Genomic DNA, 22,269 nt, shown 5'->3' on the forward strand with positions numbered 1-22,269 from the left:
CCTTCGTGTTGGGCGGGACTTGTGCCTACCTTCTGGTGGAAGGAAGTGAGCTTTTTCCCCTCTGATAAGCAGGACTGTGTGAGGTGGTGTGTTTTGGGGTGTCTGTGGGAAGCCTGTCCGCTGATTGCACTTGGGTTGTCTCGCTTGTTGTTTGCATGAGGCATCCTGTGTGGGTGCTGCTGCCAGTTGGGCTCAGGGTCTTGGATTCATCCGGAGGCCTTTGTGGGCGTTCTCACTGATTAATCCTCCCCGAGGTCAGGCGTTCTCTGGCAGCCTAGTGTCCTGGACTCAGCGCTCCCACCCCAAGAGCTCACACCTGACCTCTGGTTGGGGAACCAAGACCCCACAAGCTGTTTGTTATGTCAATAAAGGGGAGTAAAAGAAACAAAAACCAGAAAGGAAAATAACTAATAAAATAAGAAATAAACAGAAAACTCAAGAGTCAAAAAATAAAGCCCAGACAAATGGTAAAAGCAAAAATCAGACAAATGGAATCAAAAAGAAAGGAACATACACCCACACAAACCCCAAACAGACCAAAGTAAATAAGGAGAGTGGCCCCGCGAGCAAAGGAAACCAAAAATGATACCGGCCAATTGAAAACAAAACTGACGACAACACAAAACAGAAAACGAGACCAAAATATAGTGCCAGCTGAGGAGTAAAGCAAAGGGAACAAGACAGCCAAGCACCACGAAAAAAATGGAAAAATAGGAAAGCAAAGTTAATTAGCATATAAAAAGATCTATATTTACTATAAAAAATATCGACAAGAATAGAACAACAAAAAAAGAAAAAAAAAAATACACAAAACTGCAGAAAGCCAAAGTAGAAATAAAGGAAATTAAAAGCGTGATTAAAAAACAAAATAAAACAAAAAAAATTCTCAAAAGCCAAAATATAGATAATGATCATAATGAAAACAGCAACCACAGCAACAGAGGAAAAAAGAGGGGGAAAAAAAAACCTGCACCAACAACAGAATGAATCAAAATATAAGAATAATAATAAATGTTTTTCTCAGGTCTCAGCTGTCAGCGTCCTTTCTGCCACTTTGAGCCGCAGCCCACTTCTGCTTCCCTAAGAAACCCTCCAGTACCGAGGAGTCTGGTCTCAGGACTTGCTGTAGGGACGGCTCAGACCCTAAGTTGGTGCTACTCCTGCGTGCCCTCACCTCCAATGTCCACAGCTGCCAGAGCTAGGGCGTTTTCTTTTGTGAGAACACTCATTGTCCTTTTATGTATTCCATAAACACAGAGTCCACCTAGCTGATGGTGTGGATTTAATCCTTAGTTTGTACAGCTGGCGAGAAGGTTTTTGATCCTTTTCCTTAATCACTGTGCCGCTGGAGCTCAACTGTTGTTTTATCCCCACCTCGGCCTGAGGATCATCCCTAGGAGTTTGGTCCTGAGGCTGCCCTGGAGGGCTTGGGTCTGCCTCGGTGAAGACTGGGCCTGGAGGTGGTGCAGCTGCTCGGATCATGGGGACCCCGGCTGAACCAGATACACAGGGAAGCACACACAGGCACTGGACACATGGTGCTGTAAGGATTCTTTTCTAGTCTCTGGCAGCTCTGCCCCAGTGAGGACCTAGTGTGCAGGTGGCATGGCCGCTTGGATCATGCAGACCCCAGTGGTGCCTGGTGCACAGGGAAGCCAGCAGCCACGGTTGCAGGAGATGGGATGCTGTAAATATTCTTCTCTAGCCTCTGTCAGCTCTGCCCCCGAGAGGACCGAGTGTGGCGGTGGCACTGTGGCTTGCATCGCGGGGACCCGGCAGCACCAGGTGTGTAGGGAAGGCAGCCATCATAGGTGTAGAAGATAATGGCCCTATTAGAATCCTCTTCTGTCCTCTGGCAGCTGACACTCAAAGGGCCTTCCTGGATGGTCCTTCTCTATCGCTTGACATAGGAGGCACTCAAGGGCACCCCTGGCCGGGGGCCTTCTCTACTGCTCTGCAGGTCAGGCGCTCAAAGGGCCGCCCTCCCTGGGGTCTTTCTCTATTGGTCAGCTGCCTGCGCCGCCTGTGGAGAGGGAGGCCACAGTGATGGCTCCACCCGCTGCGGTGACTCAGCAGTGGCGCCCTGCCTCCTTGGCTGCCCAGCGTTCCTTCAAAGGCATTCCGTGCAGATTTCCTCCTTCCTGTCCCCTTGGGCCATCATCCTCCCTCAGTTAACAGCAGTGCTGGCCCTGGGACTGCTCTCCACTCCCATGCTCCAGCTCCCAGCTGCCGCGCTTTCGGGTGGACTTGTGTCCTTGTCCGGGGTATGTAGGACCGCAGCACGGATGGTCCGTGCGGTTCTCGCTTCCTTCAGCCTGTCTCCGATGAGCTGCTGTTACTCTGATGGCCTCAAATGCTTCCTTCTGCCTCAGCAGGCCGCCTGGGATCCCACCCTTGCTTCACCTCCCCCGCTCCCTGGTGCAGGTCAGGTCCTGCTCACGCTCCTCTTTTTCTCTTCCTTCCTTCATCCTAGTGAGTTCTGCGTGGAACTGCGTATTCCTGTCTGGTGGTCAGGGACTCCTGTTAGTACTCAGCTGGTTCTCTGTGAGATCCTCTGAATCTGAAGGTACATTCCTGATGCCTCTGTGAAAATAGATGTACTCCATTTTCACCTACTCCTCCGCCATCTTGTGTCTCTTCTAAATAGACTTTTCTCAAAAAAGACATGCAAATGGATACAACAGGCTCATAAAAAGATGCTCAACATTGATGATCACTGCTACTGCTAAGTCACTTCAGTCGTGTCCGACTCTGTGCGACCCCATCCATAGACGGCAGCCCACCAGGCTCCCCCGTCCCTGGGATTCTCCAGGCAAGAACACTGGAGTGGGTTGCCATTTCCTTCTCCAGTGCATGAAAGTGAAAAGTGAAAGTGAAGTCACTAAGTCGTGCCCAACCCTCAGTGACCCCATGGACTGCAGTCTTCCAGGCTCCTCCGTCCATGGGATTTTCCAGGCAAGAGTACTGGAGTGGGTTGCCATTGCCTTCTCCCATCACTGCTGCTGCTAAGTCGCTTCAGTCGTGTCCGACTCTGTGCGACCCCAGAGAGGGCAGCCCACCAGGCTCCCCAGTCCCTGGGATTCTCCAGGCAAGGACACTGGAGTGGATTGCCGTTTCCTTCTCCAATGCATGAAAGTGAAAAGTGAAAGTGAAGTCACTCAGTCGTGTCTGACTCCTAGCGATTCCATGGACCGCAGCCTACCAGGCTCCTCTGTCCATAGGATTTTCCAGGCAAGAGTACTGGACTGGGGTGCCATTTCCTTCTCCATCTCCGATCACTAGGTAAATGCAAATCGAAAGTACAGTGAGGTATCACCTCCACAGTGATCAGAATGGCCATCACCAAAAAGTCTACAAATAATAAATGCTGGAGAGTATGTGGAAAACTCTCCACATGTTGGAGAGTATGTAAGGGAACCCTCCTACATTGTTGGTAGGAATGTAAATTGATACAGCTCCTGTGGAGAACAATATGGAGGTTCCTTAAAAAACTAAAAATAGAACTACCAAATGATCCTGCAATCCCACTCAGAGGCAAATATCCAGAGAAAACCATAATTCAGAAAGATACAGGCACCTCAGTATTAATTGCAGCACTGCTTACAATAGTCCAGACAGAGAAACAATCTAAGAGTCAGCTGACAGAGAAGTAGATGAAGAAGATGTGGTACATACATACAGTGGAATGTTGCTCAGCCATAAAAAGAATGAAATAATGCTATTTGCACCAACATGGATGGACCTAGAGATTACCATACTAAGGAGTAAGCCAGACAGAGACATATATAATATCCCTTATATGTGGAATCTAAAAAAATAAAAGTGATACAAATGAACTTAAAGTATAAAACAGAAATAGACTGACAAGCAAATGAAACAATCATGTTTACCAAAGAGGAAAAAGCAGAGGGATAAATCAGGAGTTTGAGGTTAACATATATATACTACTATATATAAAATAAATAACAAGGACCTACTGTACAGCACAGGGAATTATACTCAGTATTTTTTAATAACCTATGAGAGACAAAAGCCTGAAAAAGAAGGTAGATATATATGTATGTATTACTGAATGGCTTTGTTACCTGAAACTAATACAGCAGTGGAAATCAACTATACTTCAATAAAAAAGTAATTAAATTTTTTTGATAAAGAGTTATTTTATTTTTTTTTAAAGATTAGTTGCTACCGCTGCTCTTCCTGAGAAATAAGTGCCATAGATAATGGAAGCCAAGAAGACGTCCTTTCCTTTCTCAGGGGATGTTTATGCTTCTGGATTCTAAGTGTACCTCACTCGAGCTATTGTCCTGAGAACCCTTCTTGACCACCTTCATTCTGACTCCCCTGAGTCTGCTAGCTTCAGGCCTCGGTGACTGCATCCTCAGCCTACATGGTCACAGCGCTCTCTCTGACCTTTTATTCCACTTGTGACTGGAGTCATTTCCTCTTACTCCTTGGGATTCTTCTGACTTGCCTCTGACTTGCTTATGTATGAAACTGAAGTAGGTGACTGTTGATTGTTGTTTTCTAAATGCAGGAGGCGTACCTTAGCCTTCTTAATTTTTTTAACCTAGTTTTATTATCACAATTATATAAAAATTTAAAAACATTTAAAAAACTTAAACTCAAAGTAAGTATGAAGTGAGATAGTGTATCTGGTACCCTCTGCTGATATCAGTCCGCTTGGAACTTTTCAGGATCAGTTATATTGAACTGTTAGGTTGGTGCACAAGTAATTGCGTTTTTACATTGTTAAACTTTGCCATTTGATATTGGAATATGTTCTTAAGTGTGGATATGTTATACATCATTTTAATGTGCATTTCTCGCTTTGCTTTTTTTTGCTAATGACTTGTTGCTGTTTATATTTAGACTATAGAAATGATGCTAGACAAAAAGCAAATTTGAGCGATATGTTTATTTGAGTTCAAAATGGGTCGTAAAGCAACAGAGACAACTCGCATCAACAATGCGCTTGGCCCAGCAACTGCTAATGAACATGCAATGTAGTGGTGGTTCAAGAAGTTTTGCAAAGGAGAAGGGAGCCTTGAAGATGAGGAATGTGGCTGGCCCATGGAAGTTGACAAAAACCAATTGAGAGCATTATTGAAGCTGATCCTCTTACAGCTGCACAAGTTGCCGAAGAACTCAGTGTCAGCCATTCTGTGGTCATTGGCATTTGAAGCAAATTGGGAAGGTGAAAAAGCTTGACAAGGGGGTGCCTCATGAGCAGACCAAAAATTTAAAAATAATCATTTTGAAGTGTTGTCTTCTCTTATTCTACAACAACAAACCATTTCTCAACCAGATTATTACGTGTAATGAAAAGTGGATTTTATATGACAGCCGGTGATGACAAGCTCAGTGGCTGGACCGAGAAGAAGCTCCAGAGCACTTCCCAAGGTAACACTTGCACCAGAAAAGGGTCATGGTCACGTTGGTGGTCTGCTGCCATCTGATCCACTATAGCTTTCTGAATCCCGGGGAAACCATTCCATCTGAGAAGTGTGCTCAGCAAATCGATGAGACACACTGAAAACTGCAACACCTGCCTCTGGTATTGGGCAATAGAATGGGCCCAGTTCTTCTCCACGACAACTCCCGACCACATGGTTCATAACCAGCGCTTCAGAAGTTGAATGAATTGGGCTACAAAGTTTCATCTCATCCGCCATTTCGCCTGACATATCACCAACTGACTACCACTTCTTTGGGCATCTTGAAAACTTTCTGCAGGGAAAACGCTTTCACAACCGTCAGGAGGCAGAAACTGCTTTCCCAGAGTTCATCAGATCCTGAAGCATGGATTTTTTTTTTTGCTTTATTTCTCCTTGGCAAAAATGTGTTGATTGTGATGGTTCTTGTTTTGATTAATAATGATGTGTTTGAGCCTAGTTATAGTGACTTAAAATTGATGGTCTGAAACCGCAGGTACTTTTGTACCAACCTAATCAAACTCCAGTACTTTGGCTGCCTGGTGTGAAGAGCTGATTCACGGGAAGAGACCCTGGTGCTGCGAAGGATTGAAGGCAGAAAGAAAGGAGGGCAACAGAGGATGCGATGGTTGGATGGCATCACTGATTCAGTGGACATGAACTTGGGCACACTCCTAGAAATGGTGAGGGACAGGGAGGCCTGGCCGGCCACAGTCCATGGGGTCGCAAAAGTCGGTCATGGTTTGGCAGCTGAACACGATAGAAAGCGAGTGCCCCATGTTGTTCCTGTTGGAGCACAGAAGACATCGAAGGCATGGATACAGTTGGTTGCTCAGTTCTTCGTTCTTTTAAAAGATGGCTGTTGACTAATTTCAGCCCACCCCTGTGGATACAAAGTGAAGTTTAAGATAGTGGTAGGTGAGAGAGGTGGGACTTTGAAAATGCAAAGCTGTAATAAAGAAATAACTAGGTTTGCTCTGAGAATGCAGCCAGGGAGTTGGAGTAAGATTCTTAGAATAGCTGTTATTTCCCTTGGGCTCTTGTGGGATCATGAGTTTGCAGAATTTGTGAACTCCAGGATTTGGGGGTAGGGGTGATAGGAGTGGCAATGGGAAGGACAGGGGAAAGGGATGTGAGCACAGCTGACGTCTCCGTGTGGCCCCAACACGAAGGCAATGGGGGTGACCAGTGTAAACGGGCAGTCGGGGTCGGCTTGTGAAGGGCCTCACCGACCTGCCACAGGACATGGGCTTTCGTCTTGTGCAGGATGTTTGTCAAGGAGGGATTTTATTTTATCACATGCATGGTGGCAGTGTGCAGGCTGGGGAAGAAGGGTGACAGTGCAGAGAAAAGAGGGTTTTCCTTTTGTATTTGGAGGACATTAAGGAGAAATCTGGAGAAGGAAATGGTAACCCACTCCAGTGTTCTTGCCTGGAGAATCCCAGGGAGAGGGGAACCTCGTGGGCTGCCATCTCTGGGGTCGCACAGAGTCAGACACGACTGAAGCGACTTAGCAGCAGCAGTAGCAGCAAGGAGGAATCAGCAGATCAGTCAACTGAGAGAAGATAAAACAATAGAAAAATCGTAGGAATAAAAATTAAGTCACAGAAGCCAGTCAAACAAACCTGGAAGGAATCTGATTTAGAACAGGCATTCATGAGATAGTGTTATCAGGTAAAATCAGGATGCCCAGTTAAATTTGAATTTCAGATGAATAATGATTTTTTTTTTAGTGTCCATATGCCCCATGAAATTATTAAGACATACTTTCAGTAAAAACTATTTTTTGTTTATTTGAAATTCTGGGTGTGCTATTTAACTGGGTGTGCTGTTTTATTTGGGAAGTGTTTTATCTAAAACATGCTAAAAAGTATTTCATCTAAAGTATACTCAAAGATTGGGCATAATCTAAAGTATGCTGAAAAGGTTGTGAAAGGCTTGGTGGGCAGACTCAGTGATCTGGTCCTCTTTTGATGATACTGAGATAGGATATAACCATATTTGTCTTGAGGTGTGCATTTATATATATCGCAGGGAGAACCTTTGGGGAGTCTTTTCTGTACTTAAATGACTAGTAAGGATTTGACCTTAGGAGATTTAAAGTTAACTTGATCGAGAAGAAAAGGGGAGCCATAAAGAAGGGAAAATTCAGACTCCTGAAAGCATCTAACACTCAGCGGACTAGACGGACAATGTCTTGTGTATCCAGGAAACAAATGGGGGTGTCACTCCCGCCGAGAGGGGTCACGAGTCGCTTCGTCGAGCGTGAACAAGGCCGAGCTGCCATTGTTGTTTATGCTCTTGATGTACAGTGGCCCCTGTGTTCTGGCTTCTGTTTTTAGTAGCACTGTAAAAGCATTACAACCCCCCCAACAGTAAACGCTTCCAGGAGTGTGAGGTCATAGTAAGATGACCTCACAGGGAGCTGGGTCCTTGGGAGCCCTGTGAACCAGCAGACAGTGGTGCTGGGGGGTGGCGGGTCCTGGGGGGCACCGGGGAGGGAGGATGGCCCGGGTGCACCCTGGGCTCCAGGATGGCCTCGTGGTGCCTGTCACACTGCTGGTGAGTCGGCACTGCCATCACACTTCCAGGCTTTCTGAGTTAGAAAGTGCAGCCTCTGCTCGTTGGAGTTCTCTCGTTAACTGTGAATGGGGTGGGATGGAGCCATCTAGGACTGGAAATGCTGATCTTCATTTTATTCCTTACTTCCCTCTTCTCTGCATTTTGTTTCAAGAAGATTCAGAGTATTCTGATTGGTACAGATTTTTAAATTACCTCCTCCTGGGGAATGTGAGGAAAATGAGGTGACATAGACTGGCCAGGTCAGGAAGAGAGGCAGTAAACATGAGGAATGAGAAACGTAAGGAGTGGGAATCAATACTGCATTTTAAAATGCTTGTATTTCTAAGTACATGTAATGAATGTATTTGTTAGGATAAGCCTCTTGTGTTTGAACAGCATCATTGCAGTGCTCTGTATGTAGTATAATTACGCTGTTTTCATGGAGTGATTAGATGCATGCCATGAGTTTGCCCTGAGAAGTAAGCAATAATAAGTAGCAGTTTATTTGAGAAGAAAAATCCTTTTTTTGACATTGTTTTCTTCTACACAATCACTAATATGCAGACTAAGAGAATGTATGGGGGCACAACTCCAGGGGTCTTCTTTTCATAATTATAAAGACTCAAGTCGCTTGCTCAGTCGTGCCGACTCTTTATAAAGACGACTTGACTGTAAATAAAAGAGTTCTTAGAGTAAATGTTTTACACTTCCACCATTTATTTGGGAAAACACAAAGGGTGAGGTGACCTTTAAAAGAAATAATTTTCTATGAATTTGCCTACAGGTTTGCTGTATATAATAAATAATTCAATTGTCTGATGGGATAAATTTCAGAACACCATTTGGTAATGTGAACTTTATAAAGGAAGATTTACAATGAAAACAATATTTAAATGTATTTGTGTGAAGATTTTATTGTAATAAGGCAATTTGTTTTAATTGGTGGGTCTTTCTGTTGGAAGATTGTTTAAGGCGGCTGATTGTTTAGGGAGGGTTACCACATGTCTTGGTTTGCCTGGCTGGATTCCCGTTTGTGTCTGTTGTCTTGGCATGGACTGTGGTTTAGCATCCGACTTTGACTTTAGAAAAACGAAGCATTATTATCAACTGTTACAGTAAAAGAAGTCAACGCAGGTTTGCACACCTCTACTTTGAACGTCCAGCTTCTCCACAGTCGTGTCTGGAGTGTGTGAGCTGATGTGTTGAACAGAAATTTCACATGGTTTGGGTGTAAAAGACTTGTGCAGTGCTTGCTGATAAGTGGGCTTGGCGAGAGGCTGCGAGGGACAGTGACCCCTTCACGTCCAGCAGTGGCTGGGGGCGCCGGGACCCTGCAGCCCCAGGCACTCCTTGGGCTTTTGCCGGCTGTGCAGAAGCTACCACATAGATGGTGGGGTCAGTGCGACATGGGATATTGTGACTTATGTAGATAGGTGCCAAGGTAGAGCTTGAGCAGCTCTGCTTAAAAATGTCTTCCCTTTGCTATAAGGACTTTTTGTAAGTTTACAACTAGTTTTTTTTCTTGGTAACACTTTTTTCCCCACGTTGTAACAATTGCAACCATATATTTAATGATTTTACCATCTCTGTTTCCTCCTCAGACTGCCCTGGTTTGGACAGTCAGTGATTCTCTGCTTATAATTCAGGACAAGTTAAAGAGCTGTGGAGTAGGGCAAGGGAATGCAGACTAGGATTCAGGGTCTCCTGGATTGGCTTTTGCATCATTGAAAGGCTGTGAAAAAAACAACAAAATCAAAAAAGCATGTGTGACAGCGAGCTTATGTGGCCTGCAAGCCTTAAATATTTACTCTCTGGTTCATCACAGAAAAAAAGTTTTGCTTTAGAGTCCACAGTAAGTGTGCTGGAAGGCTCCTTAAGCACGGTTGCTTACCACGGGCATGGCTCTGCTTTGTTAGAAGTCAAAATGAAGGTCTGGGAATGACAGCGTTCTCGAGGCTGGTGTTACAGGTGTGTGCTGTGGCACCCAGCGAGAGCTGAGGTTCTCACCGTGTGCTTGTAGCTTCCTGAGACCCTTTCAGTGGGTTTCTGAGGCCGAAATTATTTTGTAATAACAGTGCAGCACTCTTGTCCTCTTTCCCTCTGTCGACACCAAAGTTGATACGCGCTGATTGTACGAAAGAAGTGATGGAAGCCCCAGGGGGCCAGCCAAGGCAGCAGCACCACGCTGGTCCAGGTGTTACACTCTTCTCTGCTGTGCATTCAAAATAAAAATGAAGGCCGGTTTCACCTAATGATGTCCTTGATAAAGCAGTGCCAGTTAATTACTTTTCAGCCCTTGGCTACCTGGCATTTAATTTCACATGCAGTGAAATGGAAACTCTACTTGAAGCACTCTAGGAAAAGCACTCACGTAGTTTGAGTTGTGAGCTTTATGCTAGTCACTTTTTTCATGGAAATGCCATTTTCTTTCAAAGTCTAACTGATAAACTGGCTTTGGCAAACATTTTCTTGAAAACTAATGGAATGAGCCTATTTAAGGAAAACAACTGTCATTTTTTTTTGTTGCCAGTGATAAAATTTAAGTTTCAATAAAAAATTAGGATTTTGGAAAACTTGTATCTACCACCAAGTTTGGCAGCTTCCCAGTACTTAGCAACTTTTCTGAGGATGTTAGTGGCAATGTTAGTAAATGGGATTTCTTTTTTAAATAATGAAATGTGTCAGCAAATATTCTTCAGTTGACCAATTCATGTTGCAGAATCATGCCTGGGTAAGATGCATTCAAAGTGTGGGACATTTTTACAAAAAAACTCTCTGATAAAGTTTAGATTCTATCAGTATATTACAACTAACTTTTAAGAAACTACCACTTGTTTTATTTTGGCATCATATCAAAAAGCAATATCTACAATTAAGGATATTAAAGTGCTCCCTATTTTCCTATTTCTATGGAGGCCAGATTTTCTTGATATTTTCAGCCACAGTGATGTATTGCTGATGATCTAATGTAGAAGTGGCTGTGAAGTCCAGCTGTCTTCTAGCTGCACCAGACATTAAAGAAATACGTAAAAGAAGTAAATCTCTCTTGCTTGTCTCTTTACAATTTATGCTATTGTTTTAGAAAATATAGCAGATTCATTTTGATATTTGGCAAAACTAATACAATTATGTAAAGTTTAAAAATAAAATAGGGAGAGGGTGGGAAGTTTTGGGAGAATGGCATTGAAACACGTGAAATGTCATGTATGAAACGAGATGCCAGTCCAGGTTCAGTGCACGATGCTGGATGCTTGGGGCTGGTGCGCTGGGACGGCCCAGGGGGATGGTATGGGGAGGGGGGAGGGAGGAGGGTTCAGGATGGGGAGCACGTGTATACCTGAAATTTTTTTAATTTTTAAAAAAAAAAAAAAAAAAAAAAGCTTTTTCCATATGTTTAAACTAAAAATTTCAAATAACAAAATATTGTACCTTGATTAAATTAAAAAGCAGGTTTTTTTTTTTTACTTTCCTAATGGTTTATAAAATAAAGATGCATCTTACAGCTAAAAAAAATAAAATAAAATAAAATAAAATAAAAAAAGAAAATATAGTTATTTTTAATTAAATGTTTGTCTATATTTGTGAAATGGATTTTTTATTATTAAATGAATATTTGAATTTTTCCATTTTAATTACTCATGCAGTGAATATAAGTAGACATAACCCATATACACAAAGGTCTTTGAAGTCTTCTATACTTGTAAGAATATCAAGGTTTGAGACCAAAAGGTTTGAGAACTGCTTATCTAGGGTTTAAGCAATCACTTCTCTAGTATGTCAAAATACAGGAACTGAGAATATTTTTATTAATAATGAAGCATAAGGTATATCATTTAAAATAGTTTTTCATTTGTTCTACAATATCGTGATAATTTCCTTAGCTATTTTCCTTTTTGCCACACAAGAACAATCTTTTCTATTCTTTTGTTTCCTTCTTTATCAATTTTTACAGCAATGCTGGGGTGAAGACATCTCTGCTAGAGGCTCATTCTGAAATGGGGAGCACTGAAATTCTGGAAAAGGAGGCCTCAGGAAGTCTCAGTAACAGTACCAGCAGCAACACAGAAGCAGCCAAAAGGCTGGCCAAGCGCCTTTATCAGCTCGACAGGTTCAAAAGGTCGGACGTGGCAAAGCACCTGGGCAAGAAGTACGTTCCGTTCCAGGGCTGGTGTCTGAGCGCACCCTTATAAGCGTGTGTGTGTGTGTGTGTGTTCAGGTGGCTTCAGTTTTAATAGCCAAATCTATTTGTTTTCTTACAGCAATGAATTTAGCAAACTAGTTGCGGAAGAATATTTGAAGTTTTTTGATTTCACAGGAATGACACTGGATCAATCTCTCAGGTATGATTAAACATCACCTGTTCTTTGTTTCTAAATAATTAATTCTCAGAATAGAAAATGATGTGCTGAAGGTAGTCTGATTTTTCCTTTTTTAGACCCACAGTTACTTTGTGACCTTAGCTCAGAGTGTATTACGGAGAGTAAACGTTGTGGAAAGTGGGGAAAATGTATTGTTTTTGTGAAATTATACATGAACCCATTTTCTGCACCAAGTATATGACAGAGTAAAGAATGCTGGCAAAGTAAAGCTTGGAGAAATGGAATCTGTGGGAATTTGGTTTTTGAATGATCAAATTTTTTTAAAAGGCACAGTTTATAGACTGCAGAATTAAAGACTTTTTTCTCTAATTATTTGTTTACAATAGCCTAATAGCCTTTTCAAAGAGTACTTTGAAATTATCTAATGAATGGGATAAAAATCAATATCAGGATAATCAGCAGGAAGTTATCTGTAAAACTATTTTAGTCAGTTATTACTTGTGGCTGATCTGTTCAAATGGGTTTAGAGACACCTGACCCTCACGTCTCATACCATACTGTCTGTCAATTTCTAAGCACAGCTGAAGGTAAAACCCAGCCAGCATTTAATCTTATAAACTCTGTGATGTGTCAGAGCCTGGGGGAGCTCTGAGATCATCTTGTGTAACACTCTAGTTTTATAGATCAGGAAACTGAAGCCTGGGAGGTGAAGTGAGAAAGCACAGCAGTGAGTTAGTCTCTAGCTCTTTGCATGAATCAGGGGTACTTAGAGGTTTTCTGATGGAAACAGGTAAAGGTAGGGGAAAGATCTATATTTTTGCTTTGCTTTCTCATGTGGTTTATAAAAAAAGTTTAAGAGAAATTAAAGTTAGGTCAATATAATTTAGATTAACTGCAAGTAAGGAAGACAGCAACATTTTCATCATCAAAATATGGTTTATGATATGTTTCTTTCAAAAGTAGGTTTTCTTAGAACATTCTGAATAATTTTTTTCTTTCTCATCTCATGTTTAGGTCAGTGCATCTACTTTGTTGAGTGAGAGTCCTGGATACATCTCTAATAGACCATACTCTCAGTGACTCTGATCTAGATTGGCATTCCTAATTCAAAAAATAAATTAGGGTTTTATTTTCCAATCTCTTCCTCGTATAGCAAATTAAAGATAGACTATGGTGATAATAGGCAAAATAAAATTAACACAAACCTACTGTGCATAAGACAGTATAATTGTAATTTTAATAGTGGGTCAGTGGTGATTACCATCAAGTAACAAAATGACAAAGAAACCCTGTGATCTTTGTCAAGTTTTGGGGTCGCAAAGAGTCGGACACGACTGAGCGACTGAACTGAACTGAACTGAAGACATAGATCACGTTGTTATGCATCCAGACTTCAGTGTTCCTTAGTTTTTTCTGACTCATCTTTAAAAATGGCTTCTTTACATCATATGTGGAAACCACTCGCCTTCCCAAGCCTGTTTTTTGATGTATTGGCCACCATGCTGTTGCTCTGTCATCGTTTATATCAACCTTTCCTATAATATTAGCATTAGCATAAGTTTATGTTGAATAACCATCTAGTGATTTTTAAAGCATAACTGTAAAATATCTTACCTTGTAGTATTAGTTTCTTAAGTTTTATGAATTAAGTTTAACTGTCAAACAGTATAGTCTCACATTTTCTAAAAATTCACCTTTTCCCTTTTAACTCTCTTTTAGGTATTTCTTTAAAGCATTTTCTCTTGTGGGAGAAACCCAAGAACGAGAGAGAATTTTAGTACACTTCTCCAATAGATATTTTTACTGTAACCCAGATACCATTGCTTCACAAGGTAATCTGATGGAAATGCTTAAATTACTTTTTTATAACAAGGGCTATTTTTCTCAATATAAAGGTTACATTTTATTGTGGGAAATATGGAATATTATGCAGAAGAAAATGAAAATCATCAAGTTATGTCTAATTACCTAGAAATAACTGTTAACAGTTTGATTTACTTCCTTCTAGTCTATTTGTAAAATACTTTATGTCAAGTTGGAATCATTACAGAATTTCGTTTCGTACTGTTCTTCCCTTGCATGGTGAGCATCTCTCATGTCATCAGATATTCTTTAAAAACCATATTTAATGACTGCTTGATGTCCTTTACTCCTGTAGTTTCACTGTATTTTCCATGTCCATAGTATGGCAGTATACTTTCTTTAAATTGTTTATGGTCTGTCCCTGAGATTTTAATGTCCGTGCACATTGTAATAAATGAAATGTGCACAGACATAGCTTTCCTCTTTCTTCTTCCCGTACACCTGATTTTCTAAGCTTCTTGATGAAGTGCATGTGTAGTTGTATGGTTAGTTCCAGAAACATTTGCAAATCTCACTGGCGTGTATGAACTATCTCCAGTGCTTTCTCTGGGCATTCATTTTTACAACACTGACCACTGCCTCAGGTTTATGATTTTAATGACCTATATTTGTGTTTACTATTTTAAAAAGCAATTTTAAGCGTTTTAATTTTTTATATATTCTATGAAAAGAGATCATTTCTCCATTTCAGTTTTTATAATAAGGCCAAGCTTTCAGGGTTTAAAATAAAAAATATTCACTTCCAATTGGAGTATCTTTCATAAACTTAAGAATTCTAGACTAAGTCCCTGAGACCAGAGGCACTAGGAATTGTAATTGTCTCTTCTGTTTGCCAGTTAGCAATGTATCGGTGTTCTTTATATTGACGCAAGTGATTGCTCCTGCTGCCTCTGCCCTGCAGGCTGTAGCTAAATTAATTGTCTGAGTGTTAAAGTCATATTGTCATCTGTAAAATGGGAACTGTCTGTCTTTCTTCTTTTGACTCTGCTAAGACCATCTATTCACTGTATCACTGTTGGTCTTAAGAAAATAAAAGGTATAGAAGTGAATTGTTTTTGTTGGAACCTTCTTCAAATCTAAGAAGATACTGACATTCTTAAGTGAAGCAGGGACTATGGATTTGTGTACTCAGTTGGCTGTTGATAAAGATATTTGAGAGTTGGCTGCAGAGTTTTATAAATACTTTCAAGAACTTGTTTTTATATGTATTTAGAATAGTGGAATAAATGAACTTTTAGGCATTAAGCAGCATCTGCTTAGAGATATTCTACTTACAGAAATTACCTACTGAACTCAAAGGCATATTTTGGAAAATGAGGCATCTTTAATTCATAAATTCAGCAGTTGGACAAACTTTTTTGTACATTTAGTATAAATTAATAAGATTTTTCTCCTATCTGCAACTGCTGTACTATACTTGGATTGAGAATTGCAGGGAGAGAATAGTGCTTCTTCTTTCCCTTTATAAAATAAGAAGAGAAAGTGATGTTTCCATGTAACTGTGAAATGATCTTGCTGGTTTGGGTAACTTATTGCCTATAAATAGTTAATTTTTAAATCTTCAGTGATTATTTCAGTATTTCACTTTTGTCTGATCAGTTGTATCCTGGGCCAGTCAACCTAAATGTTGCCTTAAAGGAGTGGCGAGTGAAAGGATAACTATTCCTGTCCATATGTTTTTAGCCAGAGAACTAATACCCAAAGAGTAAACAGTGGAAGATGCACATCTTGGTTTTCTTTAACTTTTGCTTCTTTCCTAATTCCCTTTCGTTCTAGAAAATAAAATTTAAAAAATAAAAGTATTAAATAATTTATTTTCTTTTCCATATGTCATAGAAAATTGAGAAACCATAAGTAAAAAGTAAAATTATCATTTTATTATCCAGAAATAATGATATCTTTTAATATTATGTTATAGATCATTCTAGATGTATTATATTAAAATAGAATCGTACTGGATATAATTATTGTGAAATATCTTTCCATTTCAACGTGTGTACTTGGACCACATTTTTAATGACGTCAGCGTAACAGAATTGTGTTTTAGGTGGGTCGTATTCACTCACTTCCATTGTCAGCAAGCTTCCTTTAGATATTTTTGTATTTTGGGTAGTTCTTTTATTTCATTAGTATTAATATGAAGTCCCCGAAGTAGATTTGCTGTGTCAAAGGACACTGTTTCAAAGCTTTAGACATTTTCTGTCAGATTGTCCTCTAGAGGTAAGAATAACTGACTTCATCACCAGTAGAGTTCAAGTCTGTGCACTGAGATTCTTTTAATAACGTTTTCTTATCTATTTTCTGTTTCCCCAAATGAATAGGATTAATTGTGCCTAGCCACAGGATTGTGGTTTCATAGGTTCTTATTAAGCATAGGTATGCTGTTTTAATAATATTGAGCAGTCCAACAGGAACAAGTGAATTAATGCTTTCTGTCCTTGTCTCTCTTCTGTTAGATGGAGTCCATTGCCTCACCTGTGCAATGATGCTTCTTAACACAGATCTCCATGGCCATGTAAGTGTAGGGGTGTGGAGCTGTCTTACAGAGAGAGAGCTCCAGAATTTCCTGGGCTTATCTTTGCTTTTGTGTTCATACATGTTTACTCTCTGCCTTCTTTTATCTCGTTATCTACATGGCAGGTAGGTAAACATAAATCTTTGGAAAAAGAAATAGCTTTTTTACATGCTAGCACTGAGCATAATTTTAAGTATGCCCCATGTTGTCTGCATGTCTGGAGTTCTAGCTATAATGCGCGCAGTCTGTTATCTTCTTTGTCCACTAGATGGCAGACTGAGCTTTTACTTTTGGTTTTGGTTTTTGGTTAGCTATGAGGGTTGATACAGAATTGCAGAAAGAGGATGTTAAGTTAGATCTGAAAGTGTTGACTGTGTTTTCACTAAATATAGTAGCAAGTGTTAAGAGCTAAGTTTTTTAAACACCCCTTAGCTTACCTGGTCTTTTGCTTGTTGAAATATCAATATAGTCTACTTAAAGTATAGGATGAACTTCTTAAATTTATGATTGTAACTATACTTTCACCTTTCACAGAGGTGGAATTTTAGCTTTTGCTTAAATTGTTCATATTAGAGAAAATAAGAAATGTTGTAGTTAAATATAGATCAATATAGATCAAATATAGATCAACATGTACACAGCACAAAAAATATTTCATAGTCCCACGTCCATTTATTTTGAAGGGAAAATCATGTTTCTTGTGATCAGTCTACATCATCCCTTGATTTGCCATATGGTTTTTACCTTACAACTAAGAAATCATATTAAAAGAACTAAAACTAAGATAATGGCCCTAATTTGTTCTTCTGTTCCAAAAGGTCACACCTTATTTTAAACAAGAAAAAGGATAACTCCTTTTCTTGTTCTCCTCTTTAAGAAAGGCAAGTAGAGCTGTATGGGGTCCTTAAGATGGACTGAGGGGGACAAGCCTCAGTTTAACAGGGCGGTAAAATGTCTTGTGGAAATGAAGGTACTGGGATTCCCACAGCGTGAGCCTTGGAGTGAGTGGCAGAGTCTGATGTTAATTCAGCGTGGCGTGGGGCTGGCCAGCCAGCATGCCTCTGTTTTCCTGTTGCCAGTGAAGCAGGCTCTCACCGCTTTCCTCTGTTCATCCTGTGACCCCCCTTCTTCTCCTCTCACCCAGTTTCCTAGTCTAACCATCAGCTGAAGGAGACGCTTTTGATTATGCTTATCCACACGTGACATTGACCCAAGCCCGTGGGTCCCAGGGCCGGGGATCTTCTTCACGTATGATAGTTGTGTATTTACTCTGTTCAGACTGAGAAAATGTGTAAGAATGAAGAAAAGAATCTAGTGACAGTTTGATTCTTTTTTACAGGTTGACTATGTCATAGAACTTCTGTAGAAGTAGCTAGATTTGCAGGCACTTGTTTCTATTAAGGGGCTCCCCGGTGGTTCAGTGGTAAAGAATCCACCTGCCAGCGCAGGAGACGTAGGTTCAGTCCCGGGGTGGGGATGATCCCCTGGAGAAAAAAATGGCAACTTGTTTCAGTATTCCTGCCTGGAGAATCCCACAGACAGAGGAGCCTGGCAAACTGTACAGTCCATGGGGTTGCAAGAGTCGGATATGAGTTAGCGATTAAACTACCACCACCATTTCTGTTAAAAACTGGATTGCTTTTTAAAAAGCTAATATTGTTTTAATAATAATTTCAAATAAACATGTATCTTATTAATCACAATAATTTGAAACATAGCATTAAATAAAGGTGTGAGGTTTGTTATTTATTCAGATAACTCCGCACGCTTGATACACAAACGAGACGCCCTGGGGTGTCTTGTGCGTGGGTTCAGAACCACAGGTCTTGAACTCACTCGTCTTCCATGTTTGAGGAATTGAAAAGAGATTAAGTGATATACTACACTTCTTTTTGGCAACTGGAATATAAGAGAGAGTTTGTATAAGTGAATGGTTTAGTATTATCTTAATTTATGCCAATCATACATAATTAACAAGTGGTTATAGTGGCAGAATTACATATGAGGGAGAAAATGATAAATACAAATCTCTCTGTATCTTCAAAATCATGTTTTTAGTGATTATTAGTTCTCAGCTTTGTTTTTAAAAGTGTGTGCTACATACTGGAGATTATTGTTTAAGTTTTGTATATTAGACTTTTTTATTCTTGTATACAATGCATGCTGTTACAAGACTGTTGAACATATAGTAGCTGCCATAAAAACTAACCATATGAAAATGTGTTTCTCTTCTTTTCCTCTGGATTCTTTTTAAAAATGAATTTTCCTTCTAGGTGGTAAGTTTTTAATCCATAATTTTGGATGTAGCTTCTCTTGCATCATGATTACCTGAATTATGGTACAGTGTCTGACTTACTAGCAATGGCTCCTATGAAAGTGAATCATTCATAAAGACTATAGAGTGAATTATTTCTAATATCTTCCCCTTTCACCCTCTCCTTATGCTATACTGCCTAGGCCTCACCTCTCATTACTTAGTCCAGAGCCAGAGTAATCCTCTTGGGAAAGGAACTAATAATCCACTTCCCTTTTCTTCCCTGCCATCGTGTCATAATAGCATGACCTTTCTAAGAAGTGCTGAGACAAGCTTGCCCTCACGCTCTCAGTGGGGAAGGTGTAACCTGAGAGGTTCTCTTCTTAAGGCTGTTCATTGGGAATCTTCCTGTGCTATGGAATGACGTGTTGAAAATGCATTGGCATGGGCCTTTGTTCTTCCTGCTAATCTTACTAATAAAATGGTAGAAGGTGTACTAACATAGCAAGCCTAATTCAGTGCTGTATGTTGGAATGCTTTTCTGGCTTCCCCTTTTCTAGTTTATTCTATCATTAAACAAACACTTTAGTGTTTATGCTCCACTCCAAGTTTGCTGCCATCTGGGTAAGGATCAGAAGTCAGATGGAGTGGTGTTGGTAGGCTCGCCGCCCTTAGCCGGGTTACCTACAGAGCTGGTGAGGGCTAACCGAGGTGCTGTGGTAGAGAAGCACTGGGGGAGGGGGTCTCTTAATTACATACATTTCACTAAGTGGGCCGCACAAAGGCAGTCTGCAATATATACAGTATTTTGGGGAGAAATTCATTCAGATGTTATAGTCATTTCATTGGAACTAAAGAATGGTGATTCCCTTCTGTATCTATTTTAAAAAATGTGAATGATTTTTACCATTATTATACCAATAATATGGACTTACTTTTACTTATCTGCAAGTGGTTTACTAACCTTCATTAAATAAGTATTTTCTAATTGTGGTCACGTTTGCTAAGTAATCTCTTTTATTTTTAAAATGCCCCTTCGTCTATGAAGTCTGTATGTAAGTTAGACTTTTGTACATACAGGTCAATTTCTGTCAAAACAGTAAACAGATTTATTTTTCTCTTGTTCTGTTGGACAAGTTGTACTGAGTATTGTTACTATCAACAAGCAGAGAGTTGAAACTCTATTTTTTAAAGCCTTGCATTTTATTGGAAATAGTATGAATAAAATGATTTATCATGTTAGAATGCATTCATACCTTTTCCTTTTCTGAGCTACTCTGCAGGTACGCTCTATTAACTTAAAAGTATCTCTCTTGTCCTCCAGTCATATTCAAAATCCAGCCTCTCGAATCCAAGACTGAAGACAGGCAGCAGGGCCGGGACAGTGGTGGGAGGACTGGACCCTGAAATGGGAGGAAGTTTCAGAAGAAGAACTGAGATGCAGTAGAGAGTGGGGTAGGCGGAAGCATAGGCGTTGGCCGGTTTCTCAGCTAAAAGTCGGAAGCGATCCACAAGACGGTGCTGCCCAGGCCAGGCCGTGGTCAGAGGCAGGAGCCAGGGCATTGTTGTCAATCAAGATTTTGCGACAAAATCTGCCCTTTAACACCGCGGCTCGGGATTTTTAGTGACAATTTTATCTGAAGTGTGTCTGTGCTTTCTGGCAGAGCCAGGCCCCCAACCACCCCACTCCACCCCCGCCCCCGCCACACATAGGGGTGGGGAGTGGGCTGTGGTCCTTCTGGAGTGGTGGCTGCCTGTCTGGGCTGGGCGCCTGCAGATGCTCTGTCCTTGGGATCCTCGGCCTGCTGCTCATTATCTTCAGGTTTGTTGCACAAGGCAGGACCTTAGTGGTTTTTTGAGGGGTTGGGTTATGGGTTGGATAAGGGCTAACACCACGGCAAGGACACTGTACTGGTCTAGGAAAGAAAGAAGGCAAGGAATACAGTAACGGCAAGGACACTACTGGTCTAGGAAAGAAAGAAGGCAGGAGCACAGTAACGGCAAGGACACTACTGGTCTAGGAAAGAAAGAAGGCAAGGAATACAGTAACGGCAAGGACACTACTGGTCTAGGAAAGAAAGAAGGCAGGAGCACAGTAACGGCAAGGACACTACTGGTCTAGGAAAGAAAGAAGGCAAGGAATACAGTAACGGCAAGGACACTACTGGTCTAGGAAAGAAAGAAGGCAAGGAATACAGTAACGGCAAGGACACTACTGGTCTAGGAAAGAAAGAAGGCAGGAGTACAGTAACGGCAAGGACACTACTGGTCTAGGAAAGAAAGAAGGCAGGAGCACAGTACAGCTTTTGTAATAGGATAGTGTCAAAAAGTTGTGTCATTCCGTTGGAGATAGATCTTAGGAACTCATTATTTTTCAATTTGTAAACTGTGTGAGTAATTGTGATAATTCAAAGATGGGCTCTCTAGGACACTGAAATTTTGAAGGCTGGGTTAAATAAATATTTGGTTATTATCAGAGGTGGAAAATGACTATTGTGAGACCTGTAATTGAAGAATTTTAATGCTTTTCCTTTTCATGTCATGCTATCTCGTCTCTCCACCCTCAGGAGCAGTGCAGATCTCCGTGAGGTTGCTAGGTAGTCAATTTGCACCTCAGGAAACCTCTGTGGGCGCCTGCGGTTGTCGTCCTGGTAACTGACATCTGCCCCCTCCTGTGGCGCGGTGGTCTCTGAGGACCCCGCTTTGTGTCCCTGCAGCCCTCTTTCCTCGGTCCCTCTTCCAGGAGGGCCAGCCCTGGCTGCAATTTCTTTTTCTATCTGAGCCCTGTCCCTCTGCGGACTTCCAGCCATGGGTGACATTTACTTCCAGTAAGCCTCCTCCCCTTGGAGTCCTCCTTTACACGCCCTTGGTGCTGCGTCCTTCCTTTTCCGGTTAGACTCTGCAGCCACAGTGACTCCTCCAGGCTCTCATCACTTCAGAGTGGCAACTGCCTAGAATTTTAGTAGGAATCCTTACTTAAGCGCATCAGAATCAATCACGCACGGGAGGATCTTCCTGGCTTTCATCACTCCTCAAGATGACAGCCTCCCTTTCCATTTTCCTTCCCTGCATTTCTTCCTCCCTGTCCCTACCCTCTTCTCTTTCTTTTTGGTAGTTCTACTTTCCTTAGAATCGGGTCATACTTATAAAACACAGCAGGTGTAGCTTTCCAATTGAGTCAGTGGGGCTCATTTAGGGACCTCAGATCCTCTCGCTGATACATTGTTCAGCCCTCCGCCCTTCTCTTTCTTACCAGGATGTGTTTTCACATTTGCACAGATCGTTAGTACAAGGTGATAAAGGAAAGCAGATGGAACTCTT

At 41.1% G+C, this 22,269-nt stretch overlaps 1 protein-coding gene across 11 annotated transcripts in view; it reads left to right on the top strand.

Moving 5' to 3' along the window:
• PSD3 (pleckstrin and Sec7 domain containing 3) overlaps positions 1-22,269 on the top strand; it is a 596,024-nt gene that overhangs the window by 338,245 nt on the left and 235,510 nt on the right. For 9 of the 11 annotated variants that reach the window (XM_024986357.2, XM_024986358.2, XM_059882381.1 and 6 more), the window contains 4 exons: positions 11,950-12,144; positions 12,257-12,337; positions 14,036-14,148; positions 16,636-16,694. In XM_024986357.2, the coding sequence (XP_024842125.2) occupies positions 11,950-12,144; positions 12,257-12,337; positions 14,036-14,148; positions 16,636-16,694 (448 nt within the window). Of the gene's footprint in view, positions 1-7,340; positions 7,998-11,949; positions 12,145-12,256; positions 12,338-14,035; positions 14,149-16,635; positions 16,695-22,269 lie in introns of those variants that run through there. The other 2 variants (XM_024986364.2, XM_059882385.1) reach the window with 2 other exon arrangements.

This window comes from Bos taurus, chromosome 27 (genome assembly GCF_002263795.3).
Source record: "Bos taurus isolate L1 Dominette 01449 registration number 42190680 breed Hereford chromosome 27, ARS-UCD2.0, whole genome shotgun sequence".
Lineage (NCBI taxonomy): Eukaryota > Metazoa > Chordata > Mammalia > Artiodactyla > Bovidae > Bos > Bos taurus.